The 26,616-nt window shown below is 38.3% G+C and overlaps 1 protein-coding gene across 1 annotated transcript in view; it reads left to right on the forward strand.

The window, feature by feature from the left end:
• Positions 1-26,616, forward strand: part of tgfbr3 (transforming growth factor, beta receptor III) — a 139,289-nt gene that overhangs the window by 11,673 nt on the left and 101,000 nt on the right. The window contains exon 2 of the mRNA XM_067459552.1: positions 2,375-2,527. Coding sequence (XP_067315653.1) covers positions 2,458-2,527 — 70 coding nt within the window. The 5' untranslated portion in view covers positions 2,375-2,457. The remainder of the gene's footprint in view (positions 1-2,374; positions 2,528-26,616) is intronic.

Here is a 26,616-nt window from a genome sequence, read left to right on the forward strand (position 1 = left end):
GATTATTGTAATGCTCTTCTGGCTGGGCTTCCAGCATGCACTATCAAACCCTTGCAGCTGATCCAGAATGCAGCGGCGAAAGTGGTCTTTAATGAGCCGAAGAGAGCGCATGTTACGCCTCTCTTCATCAAACTGCACTGGTTGCCAATGGCTGCTCGCATCAAATTCAAGGCACTAGTTATCGCCTACAAAACAACCTCTGGCTCGGCACCAATATACCTAAATTCCCTTGCTCAGACTTACACACCCTCCAGAAGCTTGCGTTCTGCGGACGAGCGGCGCCTCGTGGTTCCATCCCAAAGAGGCATGAAATCGCTCTCACGGACATTTTCCTGGACCGTTCCTACCTGGTGGAATGACCTGCCGATCTCAATTCGTGCTGCCGAGTCTGTAGCCATTCTTAAAAAACATCTTAAGACACATCTTTTCCATTTGCACTTGACCAATACAGAATAGCACTTACTGATCACCACAGCAAACGACCAAAAGCGCACACTCCTGGATCATATCTACGTCTCTCATCCGGATTTGTGCCTTCAGGCGGGTATGTTACATAGTTATCATAACTATCAGAATCCAGTGTTCTGTATATTGCGTACGTGAGTTTTTGTTGTAGATGGCTATTGCTGCGCGTTTAGCTAGAATACAAAACCAACCCATTGGGCCACTGAATCTGCATTAACGACAACAGCTGGGGCAACAGCCTTAGTCCAAATGGGTTGTAGCTATCTTAGCTATCAAAATCCAGTGTTCGGCACTGTGCGGACGTGAGTTTTTGTTGTAGATGTCTGTCTTTAAAAAAAAAAAAAAAAAAAATTGTGTATTGTGCTAATTAATTGAGATTTCTTACAGCTCTTACAGGTTTTTGGCCTTGTCTGTTCCGTTGCTTCTATTACTCTCCCCTTTTTTGTAAGTCGCTTTGGATAAAAGCGTCTGCTAAATGATTAAATGTAAATGTAATGTAAATGGCAAATAATGGTGACCCCAGAATAAATGTTTTTCATTATTCTGAAGCTGAAAGTTCTGAAAATAAAGAATTATTTTAGATGTATATTCTTGCACTCTGTCACTGACTAGTTCTATTTAAAATAACACTTTTTACTGGTAAAAAAAAAAACAAAAACAAAAAAACAGTTGGCATTACCAGGACCCAAAAATAGTTTCACATTGCATTATTATTTATTATATTCAACATTATAGTAGTTTAATGTAATACTGACAGTGTAAACTTTTTTTTTGCAAAGTAATTTTCATTTTGGGTGAACTATACACAATATATGTTGTCACTATCCACGATACATATTGTTGTATTCTTTTATTGCAATATATCGTGACACAAGAATCTAATATTGTGACATTAAGTGGTGGCCAAAATTATTAGAACACCTGACGGATCTGATAATATTGAATGCCTAATGTTCATGAAACATGCAGATGGATGCGCTGACCATCAAATAGTGACTGAAGTGAGTCATGCTCTTTTTATCCACTTTTAAATGTAATATTTGGTATGTACATTTTTTTGCAGCAATTACAGCAGCCCGTCTCATTGGCATAGTGTCAATATATTTTCTTCCTAAAATTTCTTTAAAGATAAGTTTTTGCTGATGTTTGCCTTCAGAAAGACTTGATTTGATCCTAAAATCATGATTATTTACTGCAAAAACCCTGAACCTCTATTTCAGATTTGGGACAGTCCATGGAAAACAAAACTATTCATTTAGTCAGAATGGAATTAATCTAACCGGACTGCGTCTGATGTGACATTCTCTGCGCAGACGTAAATGTTTAAATGCCAGTGTAGATTTGTTTGAAAGGTTTTTATTTGATGACTCAATATCTGTCACGATGTAGATGGTAGGTTTATAACGGCGGCGTTTTTTCAGGTAGTGGAGTAAGTGAAACTCCATGTGGATAATGCATGCTGTATTTAAGCTCTATTGGTGTGGCATGTGTGGGCATTAGCACACCCTCCGGTGAACTCCGTTTAGCCACTTCGTCTCTCGAGTTCAGTTGTGGTCGTGGTAATTAGCTGTCGTCTGTTAATGCTCTTAACTGCAAACTCCAGGTGTCTAATCACACCGTTATCTTCACTTCAGCATTTCTTTTATCGTCTTGTTATTCATTTAAATCCCTCTGTGTTTTGAAACTGGCATTTTTTCATCTTCACCGCAGCTAAAGTTGCTAGATGATGACCCATCACTTGTTCTCCTCATTCACACAAGGCTTAATTAGTGGGCTGCGATTAAACAGCGCCGCCACATCAACCAGAGCCCTGCTGTCTCTTCCAATCAAAGCCCACAGGATGTGACATTAAGACCCTAAAACCCTGCTGCTCGGTCACCGACTGACATCTTTCTCTCTCGTTTTACAGATTGTGTGTGGGGACCATTTAAGAAGACACCCCGCTGCTTGTTTCTGCCACGTCTGGCTTCAGGAAAGCGTTTTCTTCCAGCCATGAGGCTAACGGCACATATGCACCCCTCCGTCATCCTGTTTTTGACCCTCAGCAGCGTGGCCTCTGCAGGTAAGCGCTGTTATCCTTGTAACCCATCATCTCTCTCCTGGGATTTTGGAATAACAGGTCAAGAGTGAGTGAACGTGGCATGACATTGCACGAGGCGTCTATATCCTCTGTTCCGTTTGCCCTATGAAGATGAAGGAAAGGCCGAGAATTTATGAGGGGTGTTTTAAACGGCTTTCAAAAGAGCTGCTATGTCATGGCTCATGAAGAAGTGAATACCAGAGCACCCTTGGCTAATTTTTGATGGTTTAAACAGTGTGTTTATAGGTAAAGTGTACATTTCTAGTCACCAAGAAGTGCCAAATGGACCCCATCTGCCTTTTTTCGGGGGAAATAGTTAGTCTGGCAAAATTACGCTAAAGCTGACATGTCAGACAGGTGAACATGCTTAATGTGTATTGTGGCATGACTGTGAAAGGTTAGTTCCCCCAAAAACGAAAATGATGCCATCATTTACTCACCTGTTAGTTGTTCCAATCCTGTATGAGTTTCTTTCTTATGCTGAACACAAAAGAAGATATTTTGAATAATTATGGGTAACCAAACAGTTGATGATTTGATGATAGTATGGAAAGTCAAAGGGGCCAATAATTGTTTGGTTACCCATATGAAGAATGAAATTCATTCAGGTTTGAAACAACCTGAGGGTGAGTAAATGATGAAAGAATTTTCATTTTTGGGTGAACTATCCCTTAACCCTTAAAGACAGAGACAGCCGTCTTCAAAATAACTATCATTATAAAATGTTTGATAACTTTTTAACTGCTAATCCAATCTGTATGATGTAACTCATTTATGATATGATTTATGATATGATTTATGACATATGATGTGACATTTCTTGCCATTGATCATTCAAAGGCTCTGTAGTGAGAGTGGATGCGTCATCAAAATCTGCAGCATTGATTTGTCAAAGAACGGCATGTGGGTTTTTCCCCTGAGCCAAACAGAAATTATTGCGCGGTCCCACGGTCCCACCCCCCGTGTCCAGCTTCATTGGAACTGTCATCAACTCAACCAATAAACATAGTGTTTGGTCTTTTGAACCACCAATCACATGTTTCTCTGAAAAATGAACGTGAATGTGGGTGTGTATTTGCGTGCATGAAAATAAACCAAAATAAATGCATGCAGAGCGCTCTCTCATAGATCACAACACGCTAAAGTCAGAATATTGTCTATTTGTATGTAGTTTGTGTTTTATACCGTTTTCACTCAGTATATTTTCCTCAATTTCTATTTGAGAAGATTATTTACACAGTATATTTTACTCAAAAACGCCTGGCATAATCACCATTCATCACCATTACTCCAGTCTTCAGTGTCACATGATCCTACAGAAATCATTCTAATATGCTGATTTTGTTCTCAATATTCGGTAACACTTTATTTTACAGTGTCCTTGTTACATATGTTACATTTACTTGTATTACTTACTGTTATTACTCTAGTAAACATAACTGCATGCAACTAACCCTCAGTGCATGTGTTTCCTTAAAATTATTCAGTACTTAATTACACTCTACGACACCTTTAAATAAAGCGTAACCAATATTTGTTATTATTAATATTGTAAAAATGTGTGCAGTCTTTGATGAATAAAAAGTTTAAAAGAACATAATTTATAGAAAATATTTCATAACATCATAAACGCCTTTACTTGATCAATTGCGTTGAAATGGTACTGACCCCTGACTAGTGTATCTGATTATATGATGTGTTTGAGTCATTAACTCTTCAGTTTAATGATAATGATTGGCAATTTTCGTCTTGTCTGCTTCACCGATTTGGAAATTAAAGACACGCTTCCTTAACCAACATATTCATCAGTAATATGATGAAATAATACTGAACACTATATTTGACTGTAAGCATGCCTGCATCTAGTCTAACACAGACAGCGGGACATGTTCTTTGCAGGGACTCTTCGCAGGGCGTGTTCTCGATAAGCTGTGCCTCGGCGCTCGTTGTCTTGACAGAGTGAGGCAGTGTTGCCTGTTTTGTCAGGCAATCACGTTTCGCCCCCTGTGTTCGGAATTTCCCCGGTTCCTCCCAGCATGAGTCTTCTAGATCTGGCTGTCAGAGAGCAAAGGCCGGGGGGATTTGCATTAAGAAAGTGCTGACAGCCTCAATCTCTCAGCCCGAAAAACACCAGTGCCGCACATCAGCTATGCGTCCTCTAACCCGACTCATGCAGCTCTGTCTGTGTGATTGATCAGGGCTTGTTGGTTCAGTCTCTTCAGAAGAGTGATGATTTGTTCCCCTCTGGCACAACAGCCTGACAGATAGTTGCATGTCGAGAGAAAAAGGGAAAGACAACAATATGGCAGCAACCAAACAAACAAACAGAAGGAACAGGCAAAATTATGACAGTCATCAAGTCCGGGTTGTCGGAATAGAGTGTTATGATTTAAGAGTGCATGTATTTCGCACCGTTCTATGGTTTTACTTTCACTTGTTCTGTCGAATGCCTTTTTGTTGGTAACAGATCCCACTGGCCATTCTCAGCGGTTTTATGATTTCTCTGTCACTCAGACCAAATACTCTCTCTCTCTCTCTCTCTCTCTCTCTCTCTCTCTCTCTCTCTCTCTCTCTCTCTCTCTCTCTCTCTCTCTCTCTCTCTCTCTCTCTCTCTCTCTCTCTCTCTCTCTCTCTCTCTCTCTCTCTCTCTCTCTCTCTCTCTCTCTCTCTCTCTCTCTCTCTCTCTCTCATATTCATTTACACTCATTTAATTGACACACTGTGGTGTAAGATACTTCAATTAGAAGACGAGTGTAAGAAATTGGGAATAGATTGTTATATGGGGTTTGTTTCGGTGATTAATCCTGACATTGATCAGAATTTTCCTTTCTGTTTACAAAGGGAATCTGTCTTTCATGCATTCATGCAGTGTTCAAGGTTGAAACCTTTATTTATTGTTTTAAACAACATTTCTCAATGTTTTAATTGGTGTTTTTCAATGAAGTTGTGGCTTCTCAGAGCAGCAGTTATTAATGTCAGGTGGTTAATTTTATATTAGGTCTGGCAAATATGGCCATTTACATTACAAGAAAAGAGAAAGTTGATCAAGGTGTATGTAATAGTTTAGAAGCTGTGTCAGTAAAATCTAGAATCCTAATTGATTTTATTTATTATAAAGCAATGGATGACCTTATAAAGTTTGAATCATAAATGTTTTGTTAGTTAAGAAAAAGTTTGGGGTCTTTTAGTTAGTCCCTCCAGGATTTTTGATATTTTTTGTGATTTTTGCAATCAAAATTGTTGCTAATTTTTGCACTTTTTTAAAAAATTGACTGTATTAAGCAAAATGCACAATAGTCATACATGACAGTAGAACAAACTAAATGCACAAATCTTGTTTATTTTGGTATCTTACTAAAAAAGGGCTAGTCCAGTGGTGTACTATATAGCTTTAACATGATCACATAAGGTAGGAAATATCTGGGAAAAGTAAATCACAGCAATAAGCAATTGCCTAATATAAGGAAAAAGTTCTCAAATAGTTAATTCATCAAGTAAACAGTCAGTAATAGAATAAGAACTAATAAACAAATGATAGGAGGACAAATAAATATAATAAAGATACAGATACAAACAGTGCTTTACGTTTAAGTAGGCTGTTGTTTGTTTTTTCCAGTTGTTGTTGTTGGATGGGTATAGGATATATTAGGTTGCTTTCACTTTAAAGATACTGCCTACAGTAAAGCATGGACCCAATACTGTCACACGTCCCAAACTTACTCACTCAAGGCATAACCGCCAAGACGGATATTAAGGCATAATCATGTGTGTATTTTATTTTGATTGTTCACGGGCATTAAGCCCTTGATAGAACAGAACACATTTCTGTATAGTTCCTCATGTATAGTTCCTGTATAGTTCCAACAGGCCTGCGGCAAACGCACAGAATCCTCAGCCAGTCTGACATCGGTCCGTGTGTCAGTAGTGAATTGAGTTTGTGGTATACAGCGCTTTATTAATTATTTTTTATTGTTATCGGGCATAATCACACTTTTATTTGGTCATTGAGTAATCAATTGGCCTGGTCCTTGGCACTTATGAGACGGCAGGTAATGCGGCACAATGTCTGTATTCTCATGAAAACAATGTATTACAGATTTAAATAAATTAGAGATAGTTCAATTAGAATATTTAGTTATAAATTTATATTAGTGACTATTTGGCGTTGAAATGACAAATTTCAGGATCGCAAAAAAATATTTTGTGTTGTATTCAGTGATCACGAAAACCTGGGGGGACTGTTTAGTAATTGATGCTTGATCCAGATGTTGATTGAATGATTTATTGTAATAACGGTCTTTCTGTTGCCCCCCCCCCCCCCCTTCATTTATCGTGGCGGGGGAATGATTAAATGATGATTTTTACACAATTCTTTAAATGAATTAATTACACTAGTTGATATATTAAATTCACAACCCTACTAATTATATGCAGCTGTCAGGAAGCTGATGTTAACCAGCATTTAATTAACAGCAATTCTCAGTGGTGAGAATTATGCCATGTAGGAGGGTAGAAGACCTTTTTAATTATGTAAACTTAATTGTAGGTCAACGTAACGCTAACAGGGCAAACACCTCCATCAACACGGCTGGTAAAGCGAGATGTTTGACCCGAGTCTCGAGCTGCTCAAAGCGTAACGGTTCCTGTTAGCGATGTTAAAGCAGGAGGACAATGGCCACTGTGTCAGAATGTCCCTTGAGTTTAGTGAAATTTGGCCAGAATACAATTCTACCCTTTCCTTTAATACTCTTGAGGCGAGCATTGTTGCGTTGCGCTGTATATTTGCTTCCTCAGTCTTTCTCAGGCACATTTACCTGGAGCACATTTATTGAGGCTCTGCTTTCTTTTAATTCATTTTTTATTGTTGATGAAGCTGTTCCAAACCCTTATTTTGGGCGATGTTGATTTTTGATAAAATATGAGTCTAAACAAATTCTATGAGTGTCATATCTGGGCATGCTCAGTATTTCCTTTGTACTCCACTTTTTTCTTTTTGTTTTAGAGCATAGCATAACTCCCTGAAATCTCTTGTTTTCTAAAAAACTAGGACATTATCTAATCTGCAGCATCAGAGTGTCTGCAGCCCTGAGCCCTTTCCACATGGACTTCAAATCACTGCCAGTCATAACCTGTGTTCAGCAGTAGTCATTTGATGATAGTGATGATAGAGGTGTGATATTTGAACATCTCCATGATTTCTGAGAGCTTGTCATCAGAACGCCTCTTCCTCAACACTGTATCTCCTGGGACCGTGGAGAAATGTGTCATCTATATGATAGTTTAGGAAGAAGATCTGTCCCAGTGTGTCCAAGGATGGTGCTCACTAATGTGACGTGACTGATACAGCAAGTTAAAAGCAGGAGTAGTGTTTCACAGGTCAGGTGGATTATTTTTAGGTCTATGTATGTAATTACATAATTAATTAATTAATTAATACGCTCAAGCTACCGAAACTCACGCATAATTGATTCATTGTTTGTAATTAATTACAGTGATAGTTCATACAAAAATGAAAATTTTTACCATTGCTCACCCTCAAGTTGCTCCAAATGTATATGCATTTCTTTGCTTTGTAGATGAAGGAAGATATTTGGAAGAATGACGAAGGCATGTAAGCCGCAACGCGCTGGTGTACTTGTTACCTGTTTTTATAAGATTAAGCCATGATGAATTAAAGGCTTTCTAGCCTTTTCTACACCATTCGGGTGCCTCAAAAATGTTTTATTTATTGAGTTGAACCATACATCCAAAGAGCACCGAGATAAGGCATTTACACCCCGTGCAGCACTCCTTTTGCTGCACGGGGTGTGATCAATGAGAGATCTGCTTGGTTTTAAACATTTTTCCAAATAACTTTCTCCTTTGTGTAGCAGAACAAAGAAATGTACATGTTTGGAACAACTTAAGGGTGACTAAATATCCCTTTACTGAATGTTAAATGTGTTCTTTTCCCTTGCAAACACTTGTGTTGCAAACACTAAAATTTTCAAGATTTTGATCATGCTTCTCAATTTCGACAGAGAGGTTGACAGAGACAGATCTCTTTTCTATCACACCATTAGTCACATGCCCGAGCCGCTGATGTTACATAAAACTACGACTTGGTGACACTCATGAACAAAGTGCTTGGCTAAGAGACAGTGAAGAGTAAGAATTCAGTCTCTTTTGTCTCTGTACTCTTGTATATGATGTTGATACAGGATTGCAAAAATCAGTTTGAAAACTTCCCTAATTTTACTGTCTGTGAAAGCTGGGAAGGAACTGGAATTGTTTTTTGTTTCTATACCAGGGTAACCACAGTATTATGCTTTTCTATAAGTGGCAACTAATATCAGAGAATGAAACATTCATGTTTGTCTGAACAGGTCTTAAATTTTACTTCAGCGATTAGCATATGGCTTTCTATCAGTAGAAACCCTGAAGTATATTTGAATGTTCGTGCCCCCCCCCCCCATCTCATATCCCCCTAAGATGAGAGATTTAGGCATTGTATTTCTGGAAACATTACTCCGATGATGCAAATATCGTCAATTTGCATCATCTGAGAAATTTTTGGCCAGAGGCTAAATACTACAGCCAGCAGAGGGAGCTATTTCCACATGTTTACAACCCATGCATGGGCGGTGGGATCGCGCTCACAGCACACGGTTCGGGCAGCTGCGGGCATTCATGTAAACGGAGCGGTGGAGCAAAGTGAGTGTTTCAACTTCTCAAATTAATTCCCATTAAAAGTTAAGCTTCCAAAGGCATGAACTGAAAACGCGGCAGACTGAACACGCGCTGTGAATGTATGCTGCGAGCGTGGACGAGAGCTCATTCATCTCATCACGAGAGCTCATTCATCATGATGAATGTAATCTGACCCCTGCAGCGCTTGTGCTGTGACAATCCCTCAGCGGCTAAATCACATTATATTGAATAGACACGTCTGTTCTCTACTAACTGACCTTATTTTGTGAAAATTAACCATAGACCATACAAAAATGAACACGGTGGGAAAGGGATCCATTCACAGTGATCCAGTAGTGGTGGCTTTGGGAGTGGCCTCGCAGGGCAACGAAGCATTCTGGGAATTGTCTTTCATCCCCATGAGACAATTTTTTTTTTTTTTTTTTGTCTTTTCTCAGTCTAGAAAGCACCAAATTAAAAAATAATTTCACATTTCTGCTACATTAATGACCCAGTTTAAATACAGATTCATTTTCTCAGCACTGTAGTACCCCTTTAAGGTTTTAGATAAAATTGAAATAGTCTGATTAATATTTTCAACTATAATGAAATAGTTAACCATTTAAACGGTATAGTCCCACATATAGGATGTTTATTTCTGTGCCCCTGTGAGTACAGTCCCACATATGGGATTTTGAATGTTCAGTGACGTCACATAACTGCCAGATTCAAACTGTGCTTTCGCGCTTTGGCTGACGCTGAGCCAGAGACGGACGCACTCAGCGCTTGCCATATACCACAACTATGCAGTGTTTTCAACCACATAATTTTTATTTTAGGTTTCAAACATTTAAATACACATAAGTACTAGTACAATACATTTAGAGTTTGTAAAATACACACTGGTGTCTATGGAAGCAGCAATAACAATCCATTCAAATATAATTTACAGATGTGTTTCATTCATATCAGATTAATATCAGTTGTGAGTTACTATAAAGTGTACTCTATTCTTCTCCCAGTTCACCGGCCACTTGCGTGTATTTTGGGAGAAACTGATGAATTCACATGCTGTACATCCGACTGAGAGGACTCTGAACAGAGCCACAAACAACATGGCGGCGCCCATCTGGCGTTATAGATCAAAATATTTTATAAATAAACGACAACACGTACTCGCTTACATGTATTTGACAATCGGAATATTGTATAGTTGATGACATCGTAAGCAAGTTTGAGAATATTTTGAATGAGAAAAGAAAAAAGAAATAAAAGCGATACATCTGTCATAGTTGCAGTGCTATTTTGGCTCATGTGAGTCATGTGACAAGCATGATGCGTCCTCATGGAAACAATAAGGGGAAAATAACAGATGCGTTAAAAAAAAACCTCTCACTTTGATTGGTCAGCTAGAATATTTTAAACTCATGCGTGAAAGGGTTAAAGCAATAATTTGAATTCTGTCATATTTACTCCGCATGTCTTTCAGCCGTTTGACCATGACTGATTTTCAAGGCTAGAATAAAGTGAATAGCAACTTAAATTTCTGTGTTCATATGAAGCTGTCATATAAATGTATAGGATAGGCCTGACAAGCCAGACCAACATCAAGATGTTTGGTCTGGAAACTAACCATTGGCAGGGCTCAGTCTGAGGGGCGGGATATACAGTTGTCTTTCAAACTCCATCTGCACGCGATAGGATAGCGCTACAACCAACCAGAGCAACGAAGGTGAAGCAGAGCTTGTTTATAGATTAAACATTCACCGTATCCGGTCGGCAAAACTCCGAACACATCTTTCCTTTTTAGGAATGACTTCAGTGCCGTTCTTTGTTCTTTTCTCAGAGAAAAACCCCAAGTCTTCCAGAGTCGCGGTCAAAGCTGATCGAAAGACCGCCGTTTGCTAGCCTCTGTGTTTACTAGAAGCACGGAAGCGCAACTCGGCCGTCATTATGTTAAGACCCGCCCACCGACTCTATACACGATGTGATTGGCCTGACCAGAGTTTGGTTTTTACAGCTCAGACATGTATTGAGAGTTGCTAGACGACACTCGCGGGCAGATCAGATTTGCTGCCGCTAGGGTGCGTCTAGATTTCTAGGCTACTTTTAAAGTTCTTTTTGTCAACAAAAAAAAAACAAAAAACAAAAAAAACACTGGCCGTTCTCATTGGTCCCCATCCACTTTCATTTTAAGATCAACTGTTAAATATCTCTGTTGGTGTTCCATGTAGGAAAAAAAAAAATACAGATTTGAAAGGTTGCATTAGGGATGCTTGAATTTTAATTATCTGGATGAACTTTCTCTTTAATAAGTGTTTTTATATAAGCTGTCTGTTCTTCAATACATTTTCTCTCTCTCACTGCCTCTTTTCATCCATTCATTTGTCAGACATTCTTTTCGAAGCACTTTTTGTACGTCTGAGTTGCCTTTTTTTTGGTCTCTCATTTTGCCAAGCTGTAGATTCAGTACGGTCTGTTATTATGGGGATGGCAGGGCTGTTGGAATCCCTTAAGTTTCACTGGTGAAGTGGAGAATGGAGCAGAAATCCTGCCAGATATTAATTTGCAGCACTTGCCAAAAACAGCTCTTGCAGGATGCTGGTTACGCCAAGGGCCGAGCGTGTGGCCTGTGGGGCGGCTGCAGGAACACGCGTTGGCTCGTACCCGGGTGGAACGCCTCACTTTCCCCTCATCGCTCCATCGTTTTTACCCTCTCACAGCTTGCTGGGATGAGTGACAGTCTTGTCATGCCCGTAGGCCACATACAGATTGTTTGTCTATCCTTCCTTTCTGTCATGTGACAAAGACACGAATAGAATTAGTGCTGAAAGATGAGTTTACAGAAATATACCTGCAGTTATATTCAGCTCAATGACATACTTTAAAGGGATCAGTCCTTCATCCTCATTTAATCCAAAAAAGGCTCTACATCGTGGAGGCAAATGACCTGAAACACTAAATAAAGCAAATCAAGGCAGGGCTCAAATAGACATGGCTCAGGGCCACAGTGTGAGAAAGATTCAGGCCTGTTGACGGAACTGTCAGTTGATAGGTGTGTTTCACTGCATCTTAGGGTCATTGATAATGTGCATGTGCTTATATAGGCCCCAATCAGACGGAAAGCGTTTTTTTGCAGTGAGAGGTTTTCCATTGAGTGTTTTGCATACTGTTTATGCACCCAACGTTTTTTTTTTCTCTCTCCATTGTTTAATCCATTGTCCATTGGAATAAAAGAGGCGGGCCTTCCATTGGGGGGATGTGATCTTGATTAGACTGACAGGACAGGTGATTCGGGGGTTGCCTAGCAACATAAAAACACAACGCACTGCTCTTTTCTTAACGGAAAAACTCCAACCCCCCAAAAAAGACGCCTCGCTTATTAAACTTAAAAAATGCGTTCTGTTTAATTGGGGCCTTAAACATTAGAATTTTTTAAAGTGTTTTGAATATATATATATATTTTTTACGGTACCAAAGTAACGATGGCTAACAATCTATGTGTCCTTCCAAATTTGCATATTTAATTTAAGGGAAAAAATATTTATAGTTGTTTAATTTCCAGCGTTTACTGCAAAAATGAAAGCCTAATTAAATCCATCAAATATTATTACAATTTAATATTGTTTTATATTTTAATATGTTTAATATGTGAAATTGTAATTTATCCCTGTGATGGCAAAGCAGAATTTTCAATTGCCATTACTCTTTATGATTCATTCAGATTTGGCGCTTAACATTTCTTACTATCAATGTTGAAATATAACATTGTATAACATATGTTATATTGTTATATTTTATACAAAAGTTAACCAAGTGCCAACCTGAATGATTTCAGAAGGATGAAGTGTCATGATTCTTTAGAAATCATGACACTTCATCCTTCTGAAATCATTCAGATTTGGCACTTCGTTAACATTTATTATAACATATATAATATTTTTGTGGTAACCTTGGTAGATTTTTTTTTCAGGATTCTTTGATGAAAGCTCAAAAGAAAAGCATTTATTTCAAATATATATTTTTTTGTAACAATGTAAAAGTCTTTAATGTCACTTTTGATCTTTTTTGACCAAAAGTATACATTTTAATATTTTTTTACATTTAAAAAAAAGAAAAAAAAGAAACATTTGATTTTTAGTTTATCGCTATTGGTGAACCAAGTTAAAATGTTTGCAAGGCAGGTAAAAAAATATGAAGAGAAAAAAGTCCTTATTTTTGAGCCCTGCAATGTAAAAGACATGTTTGTTTAGTCTCTTGCTCTGAGAAACGACCCCAAACAACATTTTATTTTCATATTCTCATTTAAAATGACTCGTCTGCTTTCCTTCTCTTAAGAACCAGGCACAGAATCAGACAGACTATAATAGTGCCTCTCCAAATGTTTGAGAACAAATGATCTATGTGCTGTTTTATGGTTTGTGTGACGGACTATGTCTGAATGTGCGTACTTCTGTGTGTGTGTGTGTGTGTGTGTGTGTATATGAGGGCCTCCAAATTGTATTGCGCAACCGCTGCAATCTGAGCCGTAATGCTTTGGAGGCAGTGAGATCCAAACCACCACACTCCACACTCTGCTCCAAACTGGAAGAAACGAGAGCGAGAGAGATCTCCTTCCTAAACCAGATGTTGCTCTGTGATTTAAGTGTTAGTAACCAGACTCTATCACTGCTCTTGTGTTGGCACGAGGAAGAGGTGTAGGGATGTTTACATAGCAACAGCAACCCGCCATTGGCTTAATTACAGGTTACTGCAATCTACACCACGGCTCGCAATCTCTTCGAGTCGGTCTGATACTCTCTCTCTATCTCTTTCCCCTACACCACAACCGTTATGCCAGTAAGTGAGTGTGTAGACGACCTCAGCCAGAAACCTAATGGAGAACAGCTGGGGTGACCCTGCATTTTCCATTGTGTTTCATAGAGTGCTGGAAAAAAGCAAACGAAAAACACAGGCCACAAGATTTGGAGAGGTCTAGGGAGCGTGCCGTGAATTCATTGAAAAAGACGAGAAGAATCAGATAGCTACAGTTAACTCCTTTTGTACCGGCTGTGTGAAAAACAAATAGATAAAACTGGCTGATGAAATGTGAAATAAATATCTTTGCACAGATGTGCTAACTCTTTCCCCTTGTAAGGTTTTTCGCACAGCCGGTACAAAAGGAGTTAACTGGAGTTAAAACAACATTTTATATATCATCTGTATAATAAGTTTACATAAGCCTACATATCAACATAATAATTATTAGAAAATAATGAACATAATTGTATGTAAACTATTAGCATATGTGAATTTATTTTTGCCACAACTTTTCATGCAAATGTTTTTATGAACATACTTAAGATAAACAGACTTGCTGATGAATGATTTCAGACAGAGTTGCTGTCTATAATGCTGTCCCCCCCCCCCATTTCAATCCAAGACATAGTCCAATTTTTTACACTTAATTCTCTCTGCACTTCAGCATAGGTTATAAAGAGTCTCGCTTAGGTGTTTGAGGGCCCTGAGATATTTACGATGCTGTGGCGTGCTTTTTCATTTTCATTCTTACTTTCCTGTTTTCCTTTTTCCTACATTTAAGATATGTTTCTGAAAGATCTCAAATGTTTTTTTTTTCTGAAAATGTCATCACATATCCAGAACTTATCGATCTGCGCGGTAAATGTTTGATAAGGGAAGCATACTAGGCTTAGATATTTGAACAAACCCCTAAAGAGGTAAGTGTAAAGTGTTATTTTAGTGCAGGATTTTATATCATTGATTATTGTGCATACCGTGGCAGAAATTACATATCTGATAAGTAAAAGGTTAATGCTTTATCTTGTTTAAAATAACAGCCCACAATAGGTTTACCAAAAGCAAATATGCGATTAAAAAAAGCATTTGTTGAATAAACCGTGCCATTTTAGCTTGCTTCTGCAAGTCTTTTAGCTCTTGTAAAGGGACAGTTCACCCAAAAATGTTTATCTGCTTAGACATGCATTATACAAGCAAGGGTTGGAGTTATTTTTTTTAATTTGTGTTCTGCTGAAGAAACAAACACACCTACATCTTGGATGCCCTCGGAGTAAGCAGATAAACATCGAATTTTCATTTTTGGATGAACTATCCCTTTAACAAGACTGGTCTCATAGCATTAGGACAGGGCTTAAAAGTCATTCTGACAATAACTGATTCTATTAATCAGAACTTTACACTTCATCCAACCCTTTTTACCTCATTCTATCTGCTGACTACCAAAGTTGTGCCTGTAAGAAGGAGGGCTGACTTTTTGCTTGTCTTTTGTCGACTGCCTGCCCTCTGACCTTAAAAGGGCTGATGGCATGCCCTCTGAGTGTTTTACTGCTTGTGAAACACTGATTCAACATGCTCATTCCCTCAGCGTGCCCTTCCTGACTCACATTTACAGAACGGTCTTTACTTCTTGTGTGCCTACCTTGTCATGAGACTAGTGGGCACATAAAATGACAATAACAAAAAAAAATATATATTTTCATTTTTATTTATTACTTTAGCCAAACCCCAATCCAGTATCCCATTTGTAGATAATTTAAAATGTATAACACAAATTCACAGATAACTCCTTAGACTGGATGCCAGCCAAGCTTAGCCCCGCCCACACATTTTTTAGGTCGGGCAGTTCGGTCTGGCCTTTCTCCATAGAGGAGTAATTATCACCGAACAGAAACTGTTCAGACCAATGAAATCATCAGGGCGGGCTTTAGACGATGACGGACAGATGATAAACAGTAACGTAATCATGCACGTCATCAAAGGCGCTTGGATTATATTTGTTCAAATCTTAAAAGGAGAGCTTGTTTGTATATGCATTCACCTTCACAATTTCTCTCAAAAATTATGATCATGTTGGGTAAGTACTCTGTTAATCATTAAATTCTTTTATTTTTTTACAACACCGGCAAAGATCGTTTATTCCAAGTTTTTACAACAAAACCCGCCAACTACTAGCCCTAAACCCTAAACAATAGCTTCTTGGGGGGTTCTCCGAAAAAAAATGATGTTTGGGAGGTAAAATGTGTGTTATTTTGGCAGGGTTGCCTGCTAAAATTCCCACTTATGGGTCTATATATCACATAATAGTCGCTTCAACCCGCAGATATAGAAAACAACCCGCGGAAAAAAACGCAGACTTGGCAACACAGTGCAGTTGAGCTCTGTTGACGTCGCTCTGTCGCTCTGATTGGTTGTAGGTCCAATGGAGCACGATTGAAACACGCCCCATGATCACAGCCCAATGGAGCAGTTTCAGACTCATATTCTGACTAGAACTGAGTATGACCACGTCAGGCTAATAACTCCTCAAAGGAAAGACCAAACCCATACGGACACTTGTTTTTTGTTTTTGCTGTTTTTTGTGCTGATTTTGTAAGAAAATCTACATATTACACAATATTATGTTATTTCAAATTTATTTACAATGTTAGCAGGGTTCTTCCAAAGATAGCTTGAAACTAAAAACAGGCAAATTCAATGTTCAGAAAAGCATCTAATAGAATGGCTAAGTTCGTTTCAGCTCTTTTGGAAGGTTTGGTGCATTTCTTCCGAGAGGATGTGGCGGCTCTCAACTTGAGAAACATGACGTCTTTGTTTATCCGAGGAGAGTCCTAGTAGAAGAGCTGCCGTGGAGGGAAGAAGAATCACTGTCTAAACAGCCACAGGACTTGGGAGTGTTTACTCTGATATCGGACCCTCTCTTTCCCTGTTTATGTGCTACAGAAAACAGTTGCCTCAAGTTTATTCAGGTGCTATTATAAAGGAGACTCTTCTACGTGTGCTTACGTGTTTCTTTGTGAACATTACTGATGCAATTTACCCATGCATGAACAACTAATCTTCGTGAAGACATTTAGTCTTGCCTTGTACGTTCAAACAAGGGAACTGGAGTACTTGAATGTATCCAAGGACCTCAAAGAGGGATTTTTTTCTTATCAAAAGCACAAAAAAAATAAATTTGGAGCCACTTTGTATATGCTACAACCTAGTGAAAATGCATGTTCCCCTTTGTGCACCCCATTGTTGAGGAGTCAGCCAGTAGTGCTGTGCTGTTCTTATGCTGACAATGCAGTGAGGTCAGAGCAATGTTTAGTTTGCCATTACGGTAAGAGGCGCTTCGGGGAACAAGCTGTACAAGTATCATTGAAAAGCACTCTTTCCTGCCTGACTGAATGGTGGACTATTTTCTACCAATGAAACCCCACAAATGGCCTGCTGTTCCATGGTGCTTTTGATTGATTAACTATTGATGAAGTGACTCCCAAAACAATAGCCTTCTGAGAGAGATTGTGTGTCCGTCATCATCTTGTTGAAAAGATATATTGCGATTGTTTGTATTTGGCTGCTTCTTCAACTTTGGAGGTTGATATTTATTATTTAGTCAAATGTAACAAATTTCAAGATATTACACGTTTTAATAATCTTTTAATAATGCCTTCATCAATAATTTTTGATACTTTCCAAGTGACTACTATGCGTAGCTTTAAATGTTTTGCCATTGTTGCAGACCCAGACTTTCAGTTTCTGAAAATCCATCATTAACTATAACATTTATTATTTTTAAAATCACATTTGTCACATAAGACCAGTTTCCAGCCACTTGTCCCACTGTTTTGTTATCGACAGTGAATATGTATTAAAAAAAATTCTGCAATTTGCTGTTTCCATGGATGTTTCCATCCAATTAGCTTTTTACTGATAAAATGATGTGCGTAATGACATCATCCATAAAAAAACACGTTGTCACATACTTTTTGTCTGATGTTTGAGAGATAACACGTCTTATTCTTATCAATATTATAACAATCATTTAATATACAATTTAATAATATGAATATAATAGATTTAATGCACCTTTTAACTACAAGGAAATGGTACTTTAACAGGAGCAACGCCACAAACGTCATGTCACACCACATTTATTTGCGTTATAAGCCCCTTTCTCGTCAAAAAGTGTTTCCAAACTAGTTTTTCACCACATTTGAAGTACAGACATAGAATGTATATGCTAAAATAAAATGGAAAAAGATTGTGTCGACATTATTATCAATAATTGGCACTTCCATCAGCAATATCGGTTAACATTTTGATCTGCTACCTTTTTTTTTAAGGAAAAAACTCCTTGGATGGAAAACTGGCTATTAACAAAAGTTAGTGCACCTCTTTACCAAGGCCATTTTATTCCAAATATATTGCAACATATTCGAAAATTGGATTTCCACGACATGATGTCATAGAAGTTTGCCAATTCGCCAAAACATATAACAGTCCTGATTTGCCATGAGAATGTGTTCGATGCATCTTGCCTGTACTCTTGGCGCCAAGCTGCTCTCTATCTCCCTTGTCATGTGCATGTTGATAAATGTTGCATACATTCCTGTTTCTTTATGTGTGTGTCAGCAGCAAAGGTGGACTGTATGTTTCGGCAGGGCGGACATTAAAGCCGTTCATGCTCACACATGTGCAGGTCTGCATGGCGCAGCTGTCGACCTGTTTGTTGAGAGTCTTCCTCTCCTCTCTTCTTTTCTTTTCTTCTCCTGTCCTCTGGGAAAAGGCCATGTCATCTTTTACTTCAAAGACCGGTGATTTATACCTACCTTAGGAGTACCGGTGAGAGAGAGCGAGAAACAAAATGAGAGCGGGACGGAGGAAAAGTCTTATGTGAGCTTTAGACCAGTAATGGTGGTCATGAATTTTACTCTGACCCCAGAGCTGCCTCTTCCCCTCTCGCTCCTCCTGCCTCAGAAATGAAAGATGTGTCCCCGTTGATATGCGCTTGAATGTCTGAAACCCTGTTCAATGCCACAACTGTCCCTGAACTTTTTTTTTACTGTTTGCCCAGACACTGATTTACAGCCCTTTATCCCCACAGAAAAATCCACCTGGTAACATATTTGGACATGGAACAAAGGGTTACTCATTTGGAAGCATTTAGTTTAAGTCAAGCTCACACTACACGACTTTTGGCTGGATTTTGCTGTCGCAGACAGATTTTCAAGGTCTACGACTAAACCCCTGTAACGCGGCCAATTTGGACCCATTCCCCGATTTTTTTGCCAAAAAATATTGTTCAAAACAAGTTTTAACTTTATTTTGTTTAGGTAAAAAATATTTGCGGCTTGGTAGAGTGCCTACCTGGGGTGCAAAACTTCCAGCATGGGAATAACCCAGACCATTCCACAGTATAAATGGGCACCATATTTTTTGCAATATACAGTATACATATCAAAGGTTTATTAATTGATATGCAGATCAAATTAACTTTTATTAACAACAGTAATGTGCAAAAAAAGTACAGGGAAAATTTAAATGTTATGCTATTTAATAATATGCTAATGATATTATTAAATATAGATTACCATTGTTCTTCAATATTCTCACACTGAACTGACCGTCAGCTTCAGTTATTATTAAATGAGCTCTTTACTTGCTTTCTGTGTAATTTAGTTTTTCATGAGACTTCGTGACTTCGTACTTTTCTCCATATATTAGGAAGTGGAAATGGCAAATAAATCAATAAGTGCTCTTCTGCTGTTTAAAGTGGTGGGCACTGCATATCTTTTTTAAATAAAAAATGCTTGTTTGCCACAAAATGGATTAAACATTTAAAAAAATAAACTAAAAGACTTTCTTTCACAAGACCCCTTTAAAATTTTAGTTTTACAAACCATCACATTAAAAATAGCATATTTTGGATATTTAGAGCTTTGAAGTGCTGGAAATAAGTGCAGTAAGTGTACAAATAAGTGTACGAAACCAATGGAAAGTGCTTGAATTTCATTCTCAAAAGGTTGTACGACTCCTGAGATAAATAATGACAACAACATTAAATCCTTGTGGTTTTACTACAGTAAATCATGGTGGATGTTGGTGATTTGTGAAACACCTGACCTTCGCTCATGTTGTCTCCATGTCAGCTCTGTTTGATCTGTTATCTGTGGTTCATAACAGAATTCTGAGCTGAACGCTTCCACTAGATCACAATAGCGATGTTATTAATTCTGTGGTGAATTTAAACGCTCTCTCACTGGATCTCCAGCGCTGTGTATCGTGTCTGTCATGAGATCGGCCCGTGTATGAGCTTGCGCTGCGTTCGTTGTCCGCGCAGCTCAAATGAGCGCAATTCCGTTCAGACTTCAAACACACTTTGCAGCGGAGTATTGCAAATTGTTCTGTGAAATACTGAACCAATGACACTGTATGTTTTTAGACGCTATCCTTGTTGTTTGTGTATCTCTGTGGCACTGGCAAACGCGCGGGGGAGGGCTGAGCCCTTACGGGAGCCCAGAGGGAGCATCGGCGGATTTTAAAGAGAGAACCAATTTTCATTCACAAAAATCGACATGAAACTACAAACTCGAATTAATCGATAAAATCGATTTATCGCCCAGCCCTACTTGTCAGTGTTGTGTTGTGTAGAATGTGCACTGCTAGACGATGACAAACCCTGTTGTGTATTGTGACCAAGTGTCGTGTGAGGTTCAAAAGATGTGTCCATTTAGTATTTCCACTGTTGCCTCTGAAGTGCATCTTAAATCTGTCACTTGCAGTTCCTACAGGATGCTAGATGGCTGCCAAAGGGGTCCAAAATTAACACTCCTCAAGTGCCAAATGCGAGTTAAAAGTAGTTATTCACCAGTTGGTCACCAACTTTATAAAGAACATAAATAATAATAATGTTAAAAAAAAAAATTGGACCATAGATTTATACGTTGGCATTCAGCATATCAGTCGGTTTTGACACAAAGTCATTGCAATACCTTGATCAGCCCACTCTCTTAGACATGAATGTTTTTCTTGCCCTCATGTTTTCTAAAAAGAACTGAAGCTGAGAAATAAGTTGTTTAAAACAACCACTTAATGTTAAAATAGCTTCTTCTGGCATTTGATACATGCTGGTTTAACATCACTCTGATGTTAAAGTTTATGACATCTGCTAACAGCGTGCAGAATTACCTCCCACTACCTTTCTTGTCTTTGTCCATATTCTCTCCCCCTCTCTTCACCTACAAGTTGCTCCTCAATGGCATTCTGAGAAACTATATTTCATCCACATACAGATGAATTGAGCTCCCTCTATTCCCTGCGAAGGAGTACATTGGCTTCCTGTATTTGTGGCCTCTGGCTGGACTGGTAGTGAGTTACAGTAGGATAAGCAGCGTAGGTCTAGTGATTTACAGATAAAAACACAAGCAAGGAGAATATTGCGTTCTTTAAATGCGCTTGATGTAGTTTCACAGAGCCTGGGAATTTCATAGAGCAGGATTGGCCTTAATCGCTCATTCTATATGAGAACGAAGATTTGTTTCCTTATGGTTTATGTATAAATAGAGTCCGCCTTGCTGAATCTGTGACCCCTCAGAGCATCCTCCTGTGTCCCTATTTACTGTCATGAGACTAGACTTTCGGTGGTTTAGTTTAATTAAAAACATATTTTTTTGTTGCTTTGCTGCCCATTATTGGGTTTCAGGTTATGTAATGGTTGGGACATTGCTTTTGTTCAAGGTGTGTCTAAAAATAACGATTTTAATGTGAAATGGTGCTTGTAAAAGAATTCAATAATTTACAGAATTGCTTTTGAAGTAAAAGAGGGTATTCAACTACAATACATGTAGGGTGGGAATTGGGTTTATCTGTTGTAAATGGATTGGATTGTAAAAAAATATGGGATGAAAAATACAAATTAATATAAAAGACAATTTATTACATGGTAATTACATAGTAATAACATGATTATTAATACAAGATGACTAACAAAATATGTCGTTTTTAAGTTTTTAAGCAATGTGCACAGAATCATTCATAATATGTCAAAGCACACATCCAGGAACAATGGTAGGGAATTGGTAGTTTTGTGTATATTGAGTTAGAGGGTTTGTTTGCTTCCCTTTAGAAATGCTGTATCAGATTTGGTTTTGCTGGCGATGAGGGAGTGACATCACGTCCTGTTCCCAAATCCAAGCCATTGGCCAGTTATCAAAAGTGTCTAGGAATCAAGTATTATTCTTGGAAGTTTCTAGCTTCATTTTTAAGTGGGCACTTTAAAAGTAATTTGAGTACTCTCAATGCCAGAATAGTTCTTGTTTTGAATTTCTACAAGAGCATTTCCTGCCTCTCCGTATGACCTTATAACACTTAGCCATGTTTCACTAACTCTCTAAATTCAATAACGCTCAAACACTGCTTTGAGTATCTGCGGTTTGAGATAACCCTCTGTTATTTTACCCTGAAGATTTAATCAGCGTGAAATCAGAAATAATTCTCTCAAAAGATCCGAGGACATAAAAGCAAACTGTGGCGCATTAAAAGTGAAGCGAGAGGGAAGTGCCAGAATCCTTCTCCACTCTCTGCTTCTGTAAAAGCAATACTTGACCCAAAAAAACGAACAGACTTAATTTACTCACTAAACCTCCAAAGATAAGTTTCTTTTGTGGAACACAAGAGGAGAAACTTTAAAGGCTGTGCTGGTTACTCATTTCTGCCAAATTACAATACATGGGGACTGAAGTTTTAAATCACCATTAAAGAATCATAAAAGTTGTCTGGGCTACTCTGCGTTATAATATCAGCTTTGTGTTAATTCATTGAACGGAAATTAATGACTGAAAAAACACACATACAGAATCACTCTTTTGAGTCAGATCTTTTCAAAGAATCACTTGAACTAGTTCTGGTCTGAATCTGAGTAATTCACAAATCACAGAAAATGACATTAGAGGACTAATATGTACTTATATGGACTACTTTTATAATATTTTAATAGGGCTTTTACCACTTTTTGAAGCTTGAAATCTTTGGTCTCAATTCATTGTTACATGGAAAAAAAACAATCACAATCTACAGAATTTCTCCTTTTGTGTTACACTGAAGACGGTATGTCAGGTTTAGAACGGCACGAGAAAGTCAAAGATGAGAGAGTTTCTCTTTGGTGTGAATTCCTATAAAGCTCTCGAGAGCATCGGAAAGTTTTTTGAGCCTCATCAGATGCAGGGATTCTTCTTTTCACATCTTTCACTTTCTCCCACTCAGTGAGCACTCTGACTAGTTTCTGTGTTGTACAGTATGGAAGCTCAAACATGTGGTCCCACATAAAGCTCCGGAAAGCTCCATGCATCAACGCTTCTCACTGTATGAGCTCAACGGGGCGGCACACGCTTGCATGTGCTTGTGTGGGAAACACACTTGCACTCTTACATTTGTACACATTCACTTTTTTGCCTATTTTCTGATGTGTCTTTTCAATTGGTCAGAACAGCGTGGGAGTTCTTTTGTGTGGTTTTGCTAACAACCTGTCATCCCGGTCATTTAATTGGCAGCTATGAGTTCGGACACTGAATGTGTTTCCCCACCTGAGAATTTGTGACAGGATGTGTGTGCAAATGCAATATCTTTGCAAGTAAGCAAGATAATGATGCTGGTGGAGATAGAAGTGAATTTACTGTAAATGTCAGGGAGCTGTGTGTGTGTGTGTGTGTGTGTGTATGTGTGTGTGTGTGTAGACCCAGTTACAGATGTGGCGTGAGTTTGTCACTCAGCATCAATGAAACAGGTGCATGTGGGCGTTAGTATCACATTTGTCTTTGCAAGGCAACACAGGCTTTGGCAGGTTGTCACAATTTTTTTGTTTTTTTGTTTTTTTGCAACACAGTATGTGTTTACATTACACAGTTGCTAGAAAAAAAGCATTTGTAGAAGAAGTGCATATTGCTTATGGTGTTAACTCTTTCTCCACCAGCGTTTAAAAAAAAGTCCCCCCCCCCCCCCCCAAAAAAAAAAAAAATTCTAGCCCATAGAATATTTTGTTTATAAATATCTGAGCATGCAATATATCAAAAGAAAGAGCTGACCCTCTTCTTTTAAACAAACAAACACAATTTTCATAAACACTTGAATATAAACAAAAAGCTGAGAAAATCAAGTTTTTGTGAAAGACTACATCCAGATCGGATTCAGAGTGATGATCAAACACAGATGGAGGAGATCGAGTCCATCAACACCCCTAATGCTTCAAAAACAAGCCCAATATTATTGTATTATTTATTATCATTAATATAATTTATGATCAACTTTTTATCAATAAATGAGCCTGCTGCACATTAAACTGAAACCTCTGGGAGTTTGAAAAGCAAAAACAGATGTGATTTTACAAAAATCTTCAAATTGCAATAAAGGGCACGCAATATTCTCAGATTAGCTGTGAACAGTTTGGATGGAAAATGAGAAAAAGTGATGTGAAGGCCAATTATGGTAACCGATAGTCAGAGTTAGTGCACACATATTATTATTAGGAGCAGTGGTGAACACACACACATTGCAAACCATGAAAAAGATAATGTGCAATCTGCCCTAAATTGTATTGAAAATTACTAATTTCACATTCTATTTAGGATTAATAATATGGACATTTTTTTCTATGATTGGGACACAGGAAAGCACTAATGGAGCACATATAGCCACACATTTATAATAAAATAAATTCGAACCATGTTCGAACCATAATTGCGTGATATATGCAGACTTGGCAACTGTGGTTTCAGCACTCATTCATGATTCAAGATGCATAATAGTGCCCCCTAGTGTCTGACAGTGGAAACAAAGAAACCTGGAAAATTCAGTTTTTGGCCGGGAAGCGTTTTCTCACAAATAACGGAAAATTCTGTGTTTGGCAGGGAAAGAGTGAATGGTGCCCATTGGTTCATTGAAAAATAAGAGTATTCATACTAAAAAAATGTAAACATTTTAACTTGAGCATACTATCGTATCGATACTTGCAAAATTTATCAACTTTTTATTGGCAACGTTTCGTTCTCATGACCTTCATCAGGTATATGTCTGATGAAGGTCATGAGACTGAAACGTTGCCAATTGTTTTTATACAGCAGTGCTTTGATACGTTTTTGTAACAGAGCAGCACAGCAACGGCATGTGAGCGTGTGACTACGATCGAGATGATAGTCCAAAATCTCTACTGGTTGACAAATTTCTACTTGTTAATTGTGTCTACCAGTTTATTGCCCACCCCTAATTTTCACTATATGGTCTTTCTGGACTGGGGAGGGAGTTTTAAGTTCTCAACGTTTGAGTATGTTTTCATACAATTAACTTTTATTTCTCAAGATCAATGATAACAAAATGTTTCATGATATGACAACTTTAAATTCATTTGTACTTTTTGGACGAATAGACATAGTTATAAAGCAGCTTTACAAGGTGTCAGACCTAAAACCACTATGGAGGCGACACACAGCAATGAAACCTCCATGAGCGTAAAGAAGAAGACTTTGGAGGAACCGAGGATGAAAGTGCAGAGCTGGTAGAATACGACATCAAAAGACAGATCAGAGGTGTATCTGAAGTGTTTGGATTTAAAGCTGAGCTCTTTAAGGTGCTAGGGACCTAGGCTGCTTTTCATGTCTTCAGGCCTGCTGAACCGAACAACGGTGTTTCTCATTTTTGTATTTCTGTGGGCGTCCTGTCTGTAGCAAGCAGACAGCCACAGACCCTAATAGCTGCCAGATAGGACCAGTTTGTCCTCTGCTCGCTGAAAGAGGGAGCACAGACACACAAACAATGAGAAAAAAGTGGAGGTATGTAGAACAGGGATTCTCAACTAGAGGGAGTGAAAAGTCTTCAATTTGGCTTAATAATTAATTTAATAATTCATTATTATTAGCTTTAATTTGGCTTCATAAATCAATAGAACAGAATAACCAGAGACAGCTTAAGGTGGGCAAGATGGATCTGCCGATATTATCGGCCGATATGAGCCTGTCGTAGATATATTGTAACCGGCATATGATATGCCACCAATATGAACGCGCACGCGTCTCGCAGTGCGTGAATATTCACACACAATTATGCCAAAATGCTGGCCTTGTTGAGAATCATTGTAAACATCGTCAGTTAAGTGAACGTAAACATGAAATTTGCCAGTCACCGCCAGTGTTTTTGGTCATTTTCACAAGTTTCATGGCCCACAGAATATATTGTTGTATGAATATCTTAACATGTTATATATCAAAAGAACAAACAGGCCTTCTGTTTTATTCTAGCTTCATGCATTCTTTTTTTATCAACACTTTAATGTAACACCCCAAAGGATGCCGATAATGATATCGAATGAAAAATATATTTATTTTAAGAAGTCTCTTATACCGTGTCTACAACGGACACTGCTGTTGTTGCGGTTTCCTGAAACAGCTAGAAGCTAACTACACACTGGATGTGACAAAGCAATCATTGCATATCCATTAAAAGTAACGTAAGTGCCTCAGGAATAGCACTGGGCATCAGTTTACTGTCAACATTTTTATCTTGTCACTCTGCATCATGCTGGGCAGAATCCAGTGTAGACAGCATCACGGATTATAATGGATTGTATTTGCTCA

The sequence above is a fragment of the Pseudorasbora parva genome, chromosome 12 (genome assembly GCF_024679245.1).
Source record: "Pseudorasbora parva isolate DD20220531a chromosome 12, ASM2467924v1, whole genome shotgun sequence".
Classification (NCBI taxonomy): Eukaryota; Metazoa; Chordata; class Actinopteri; order Cypriniformes; family Gobionidae; genus Pseudorasbora; species Pseudorasbora parva.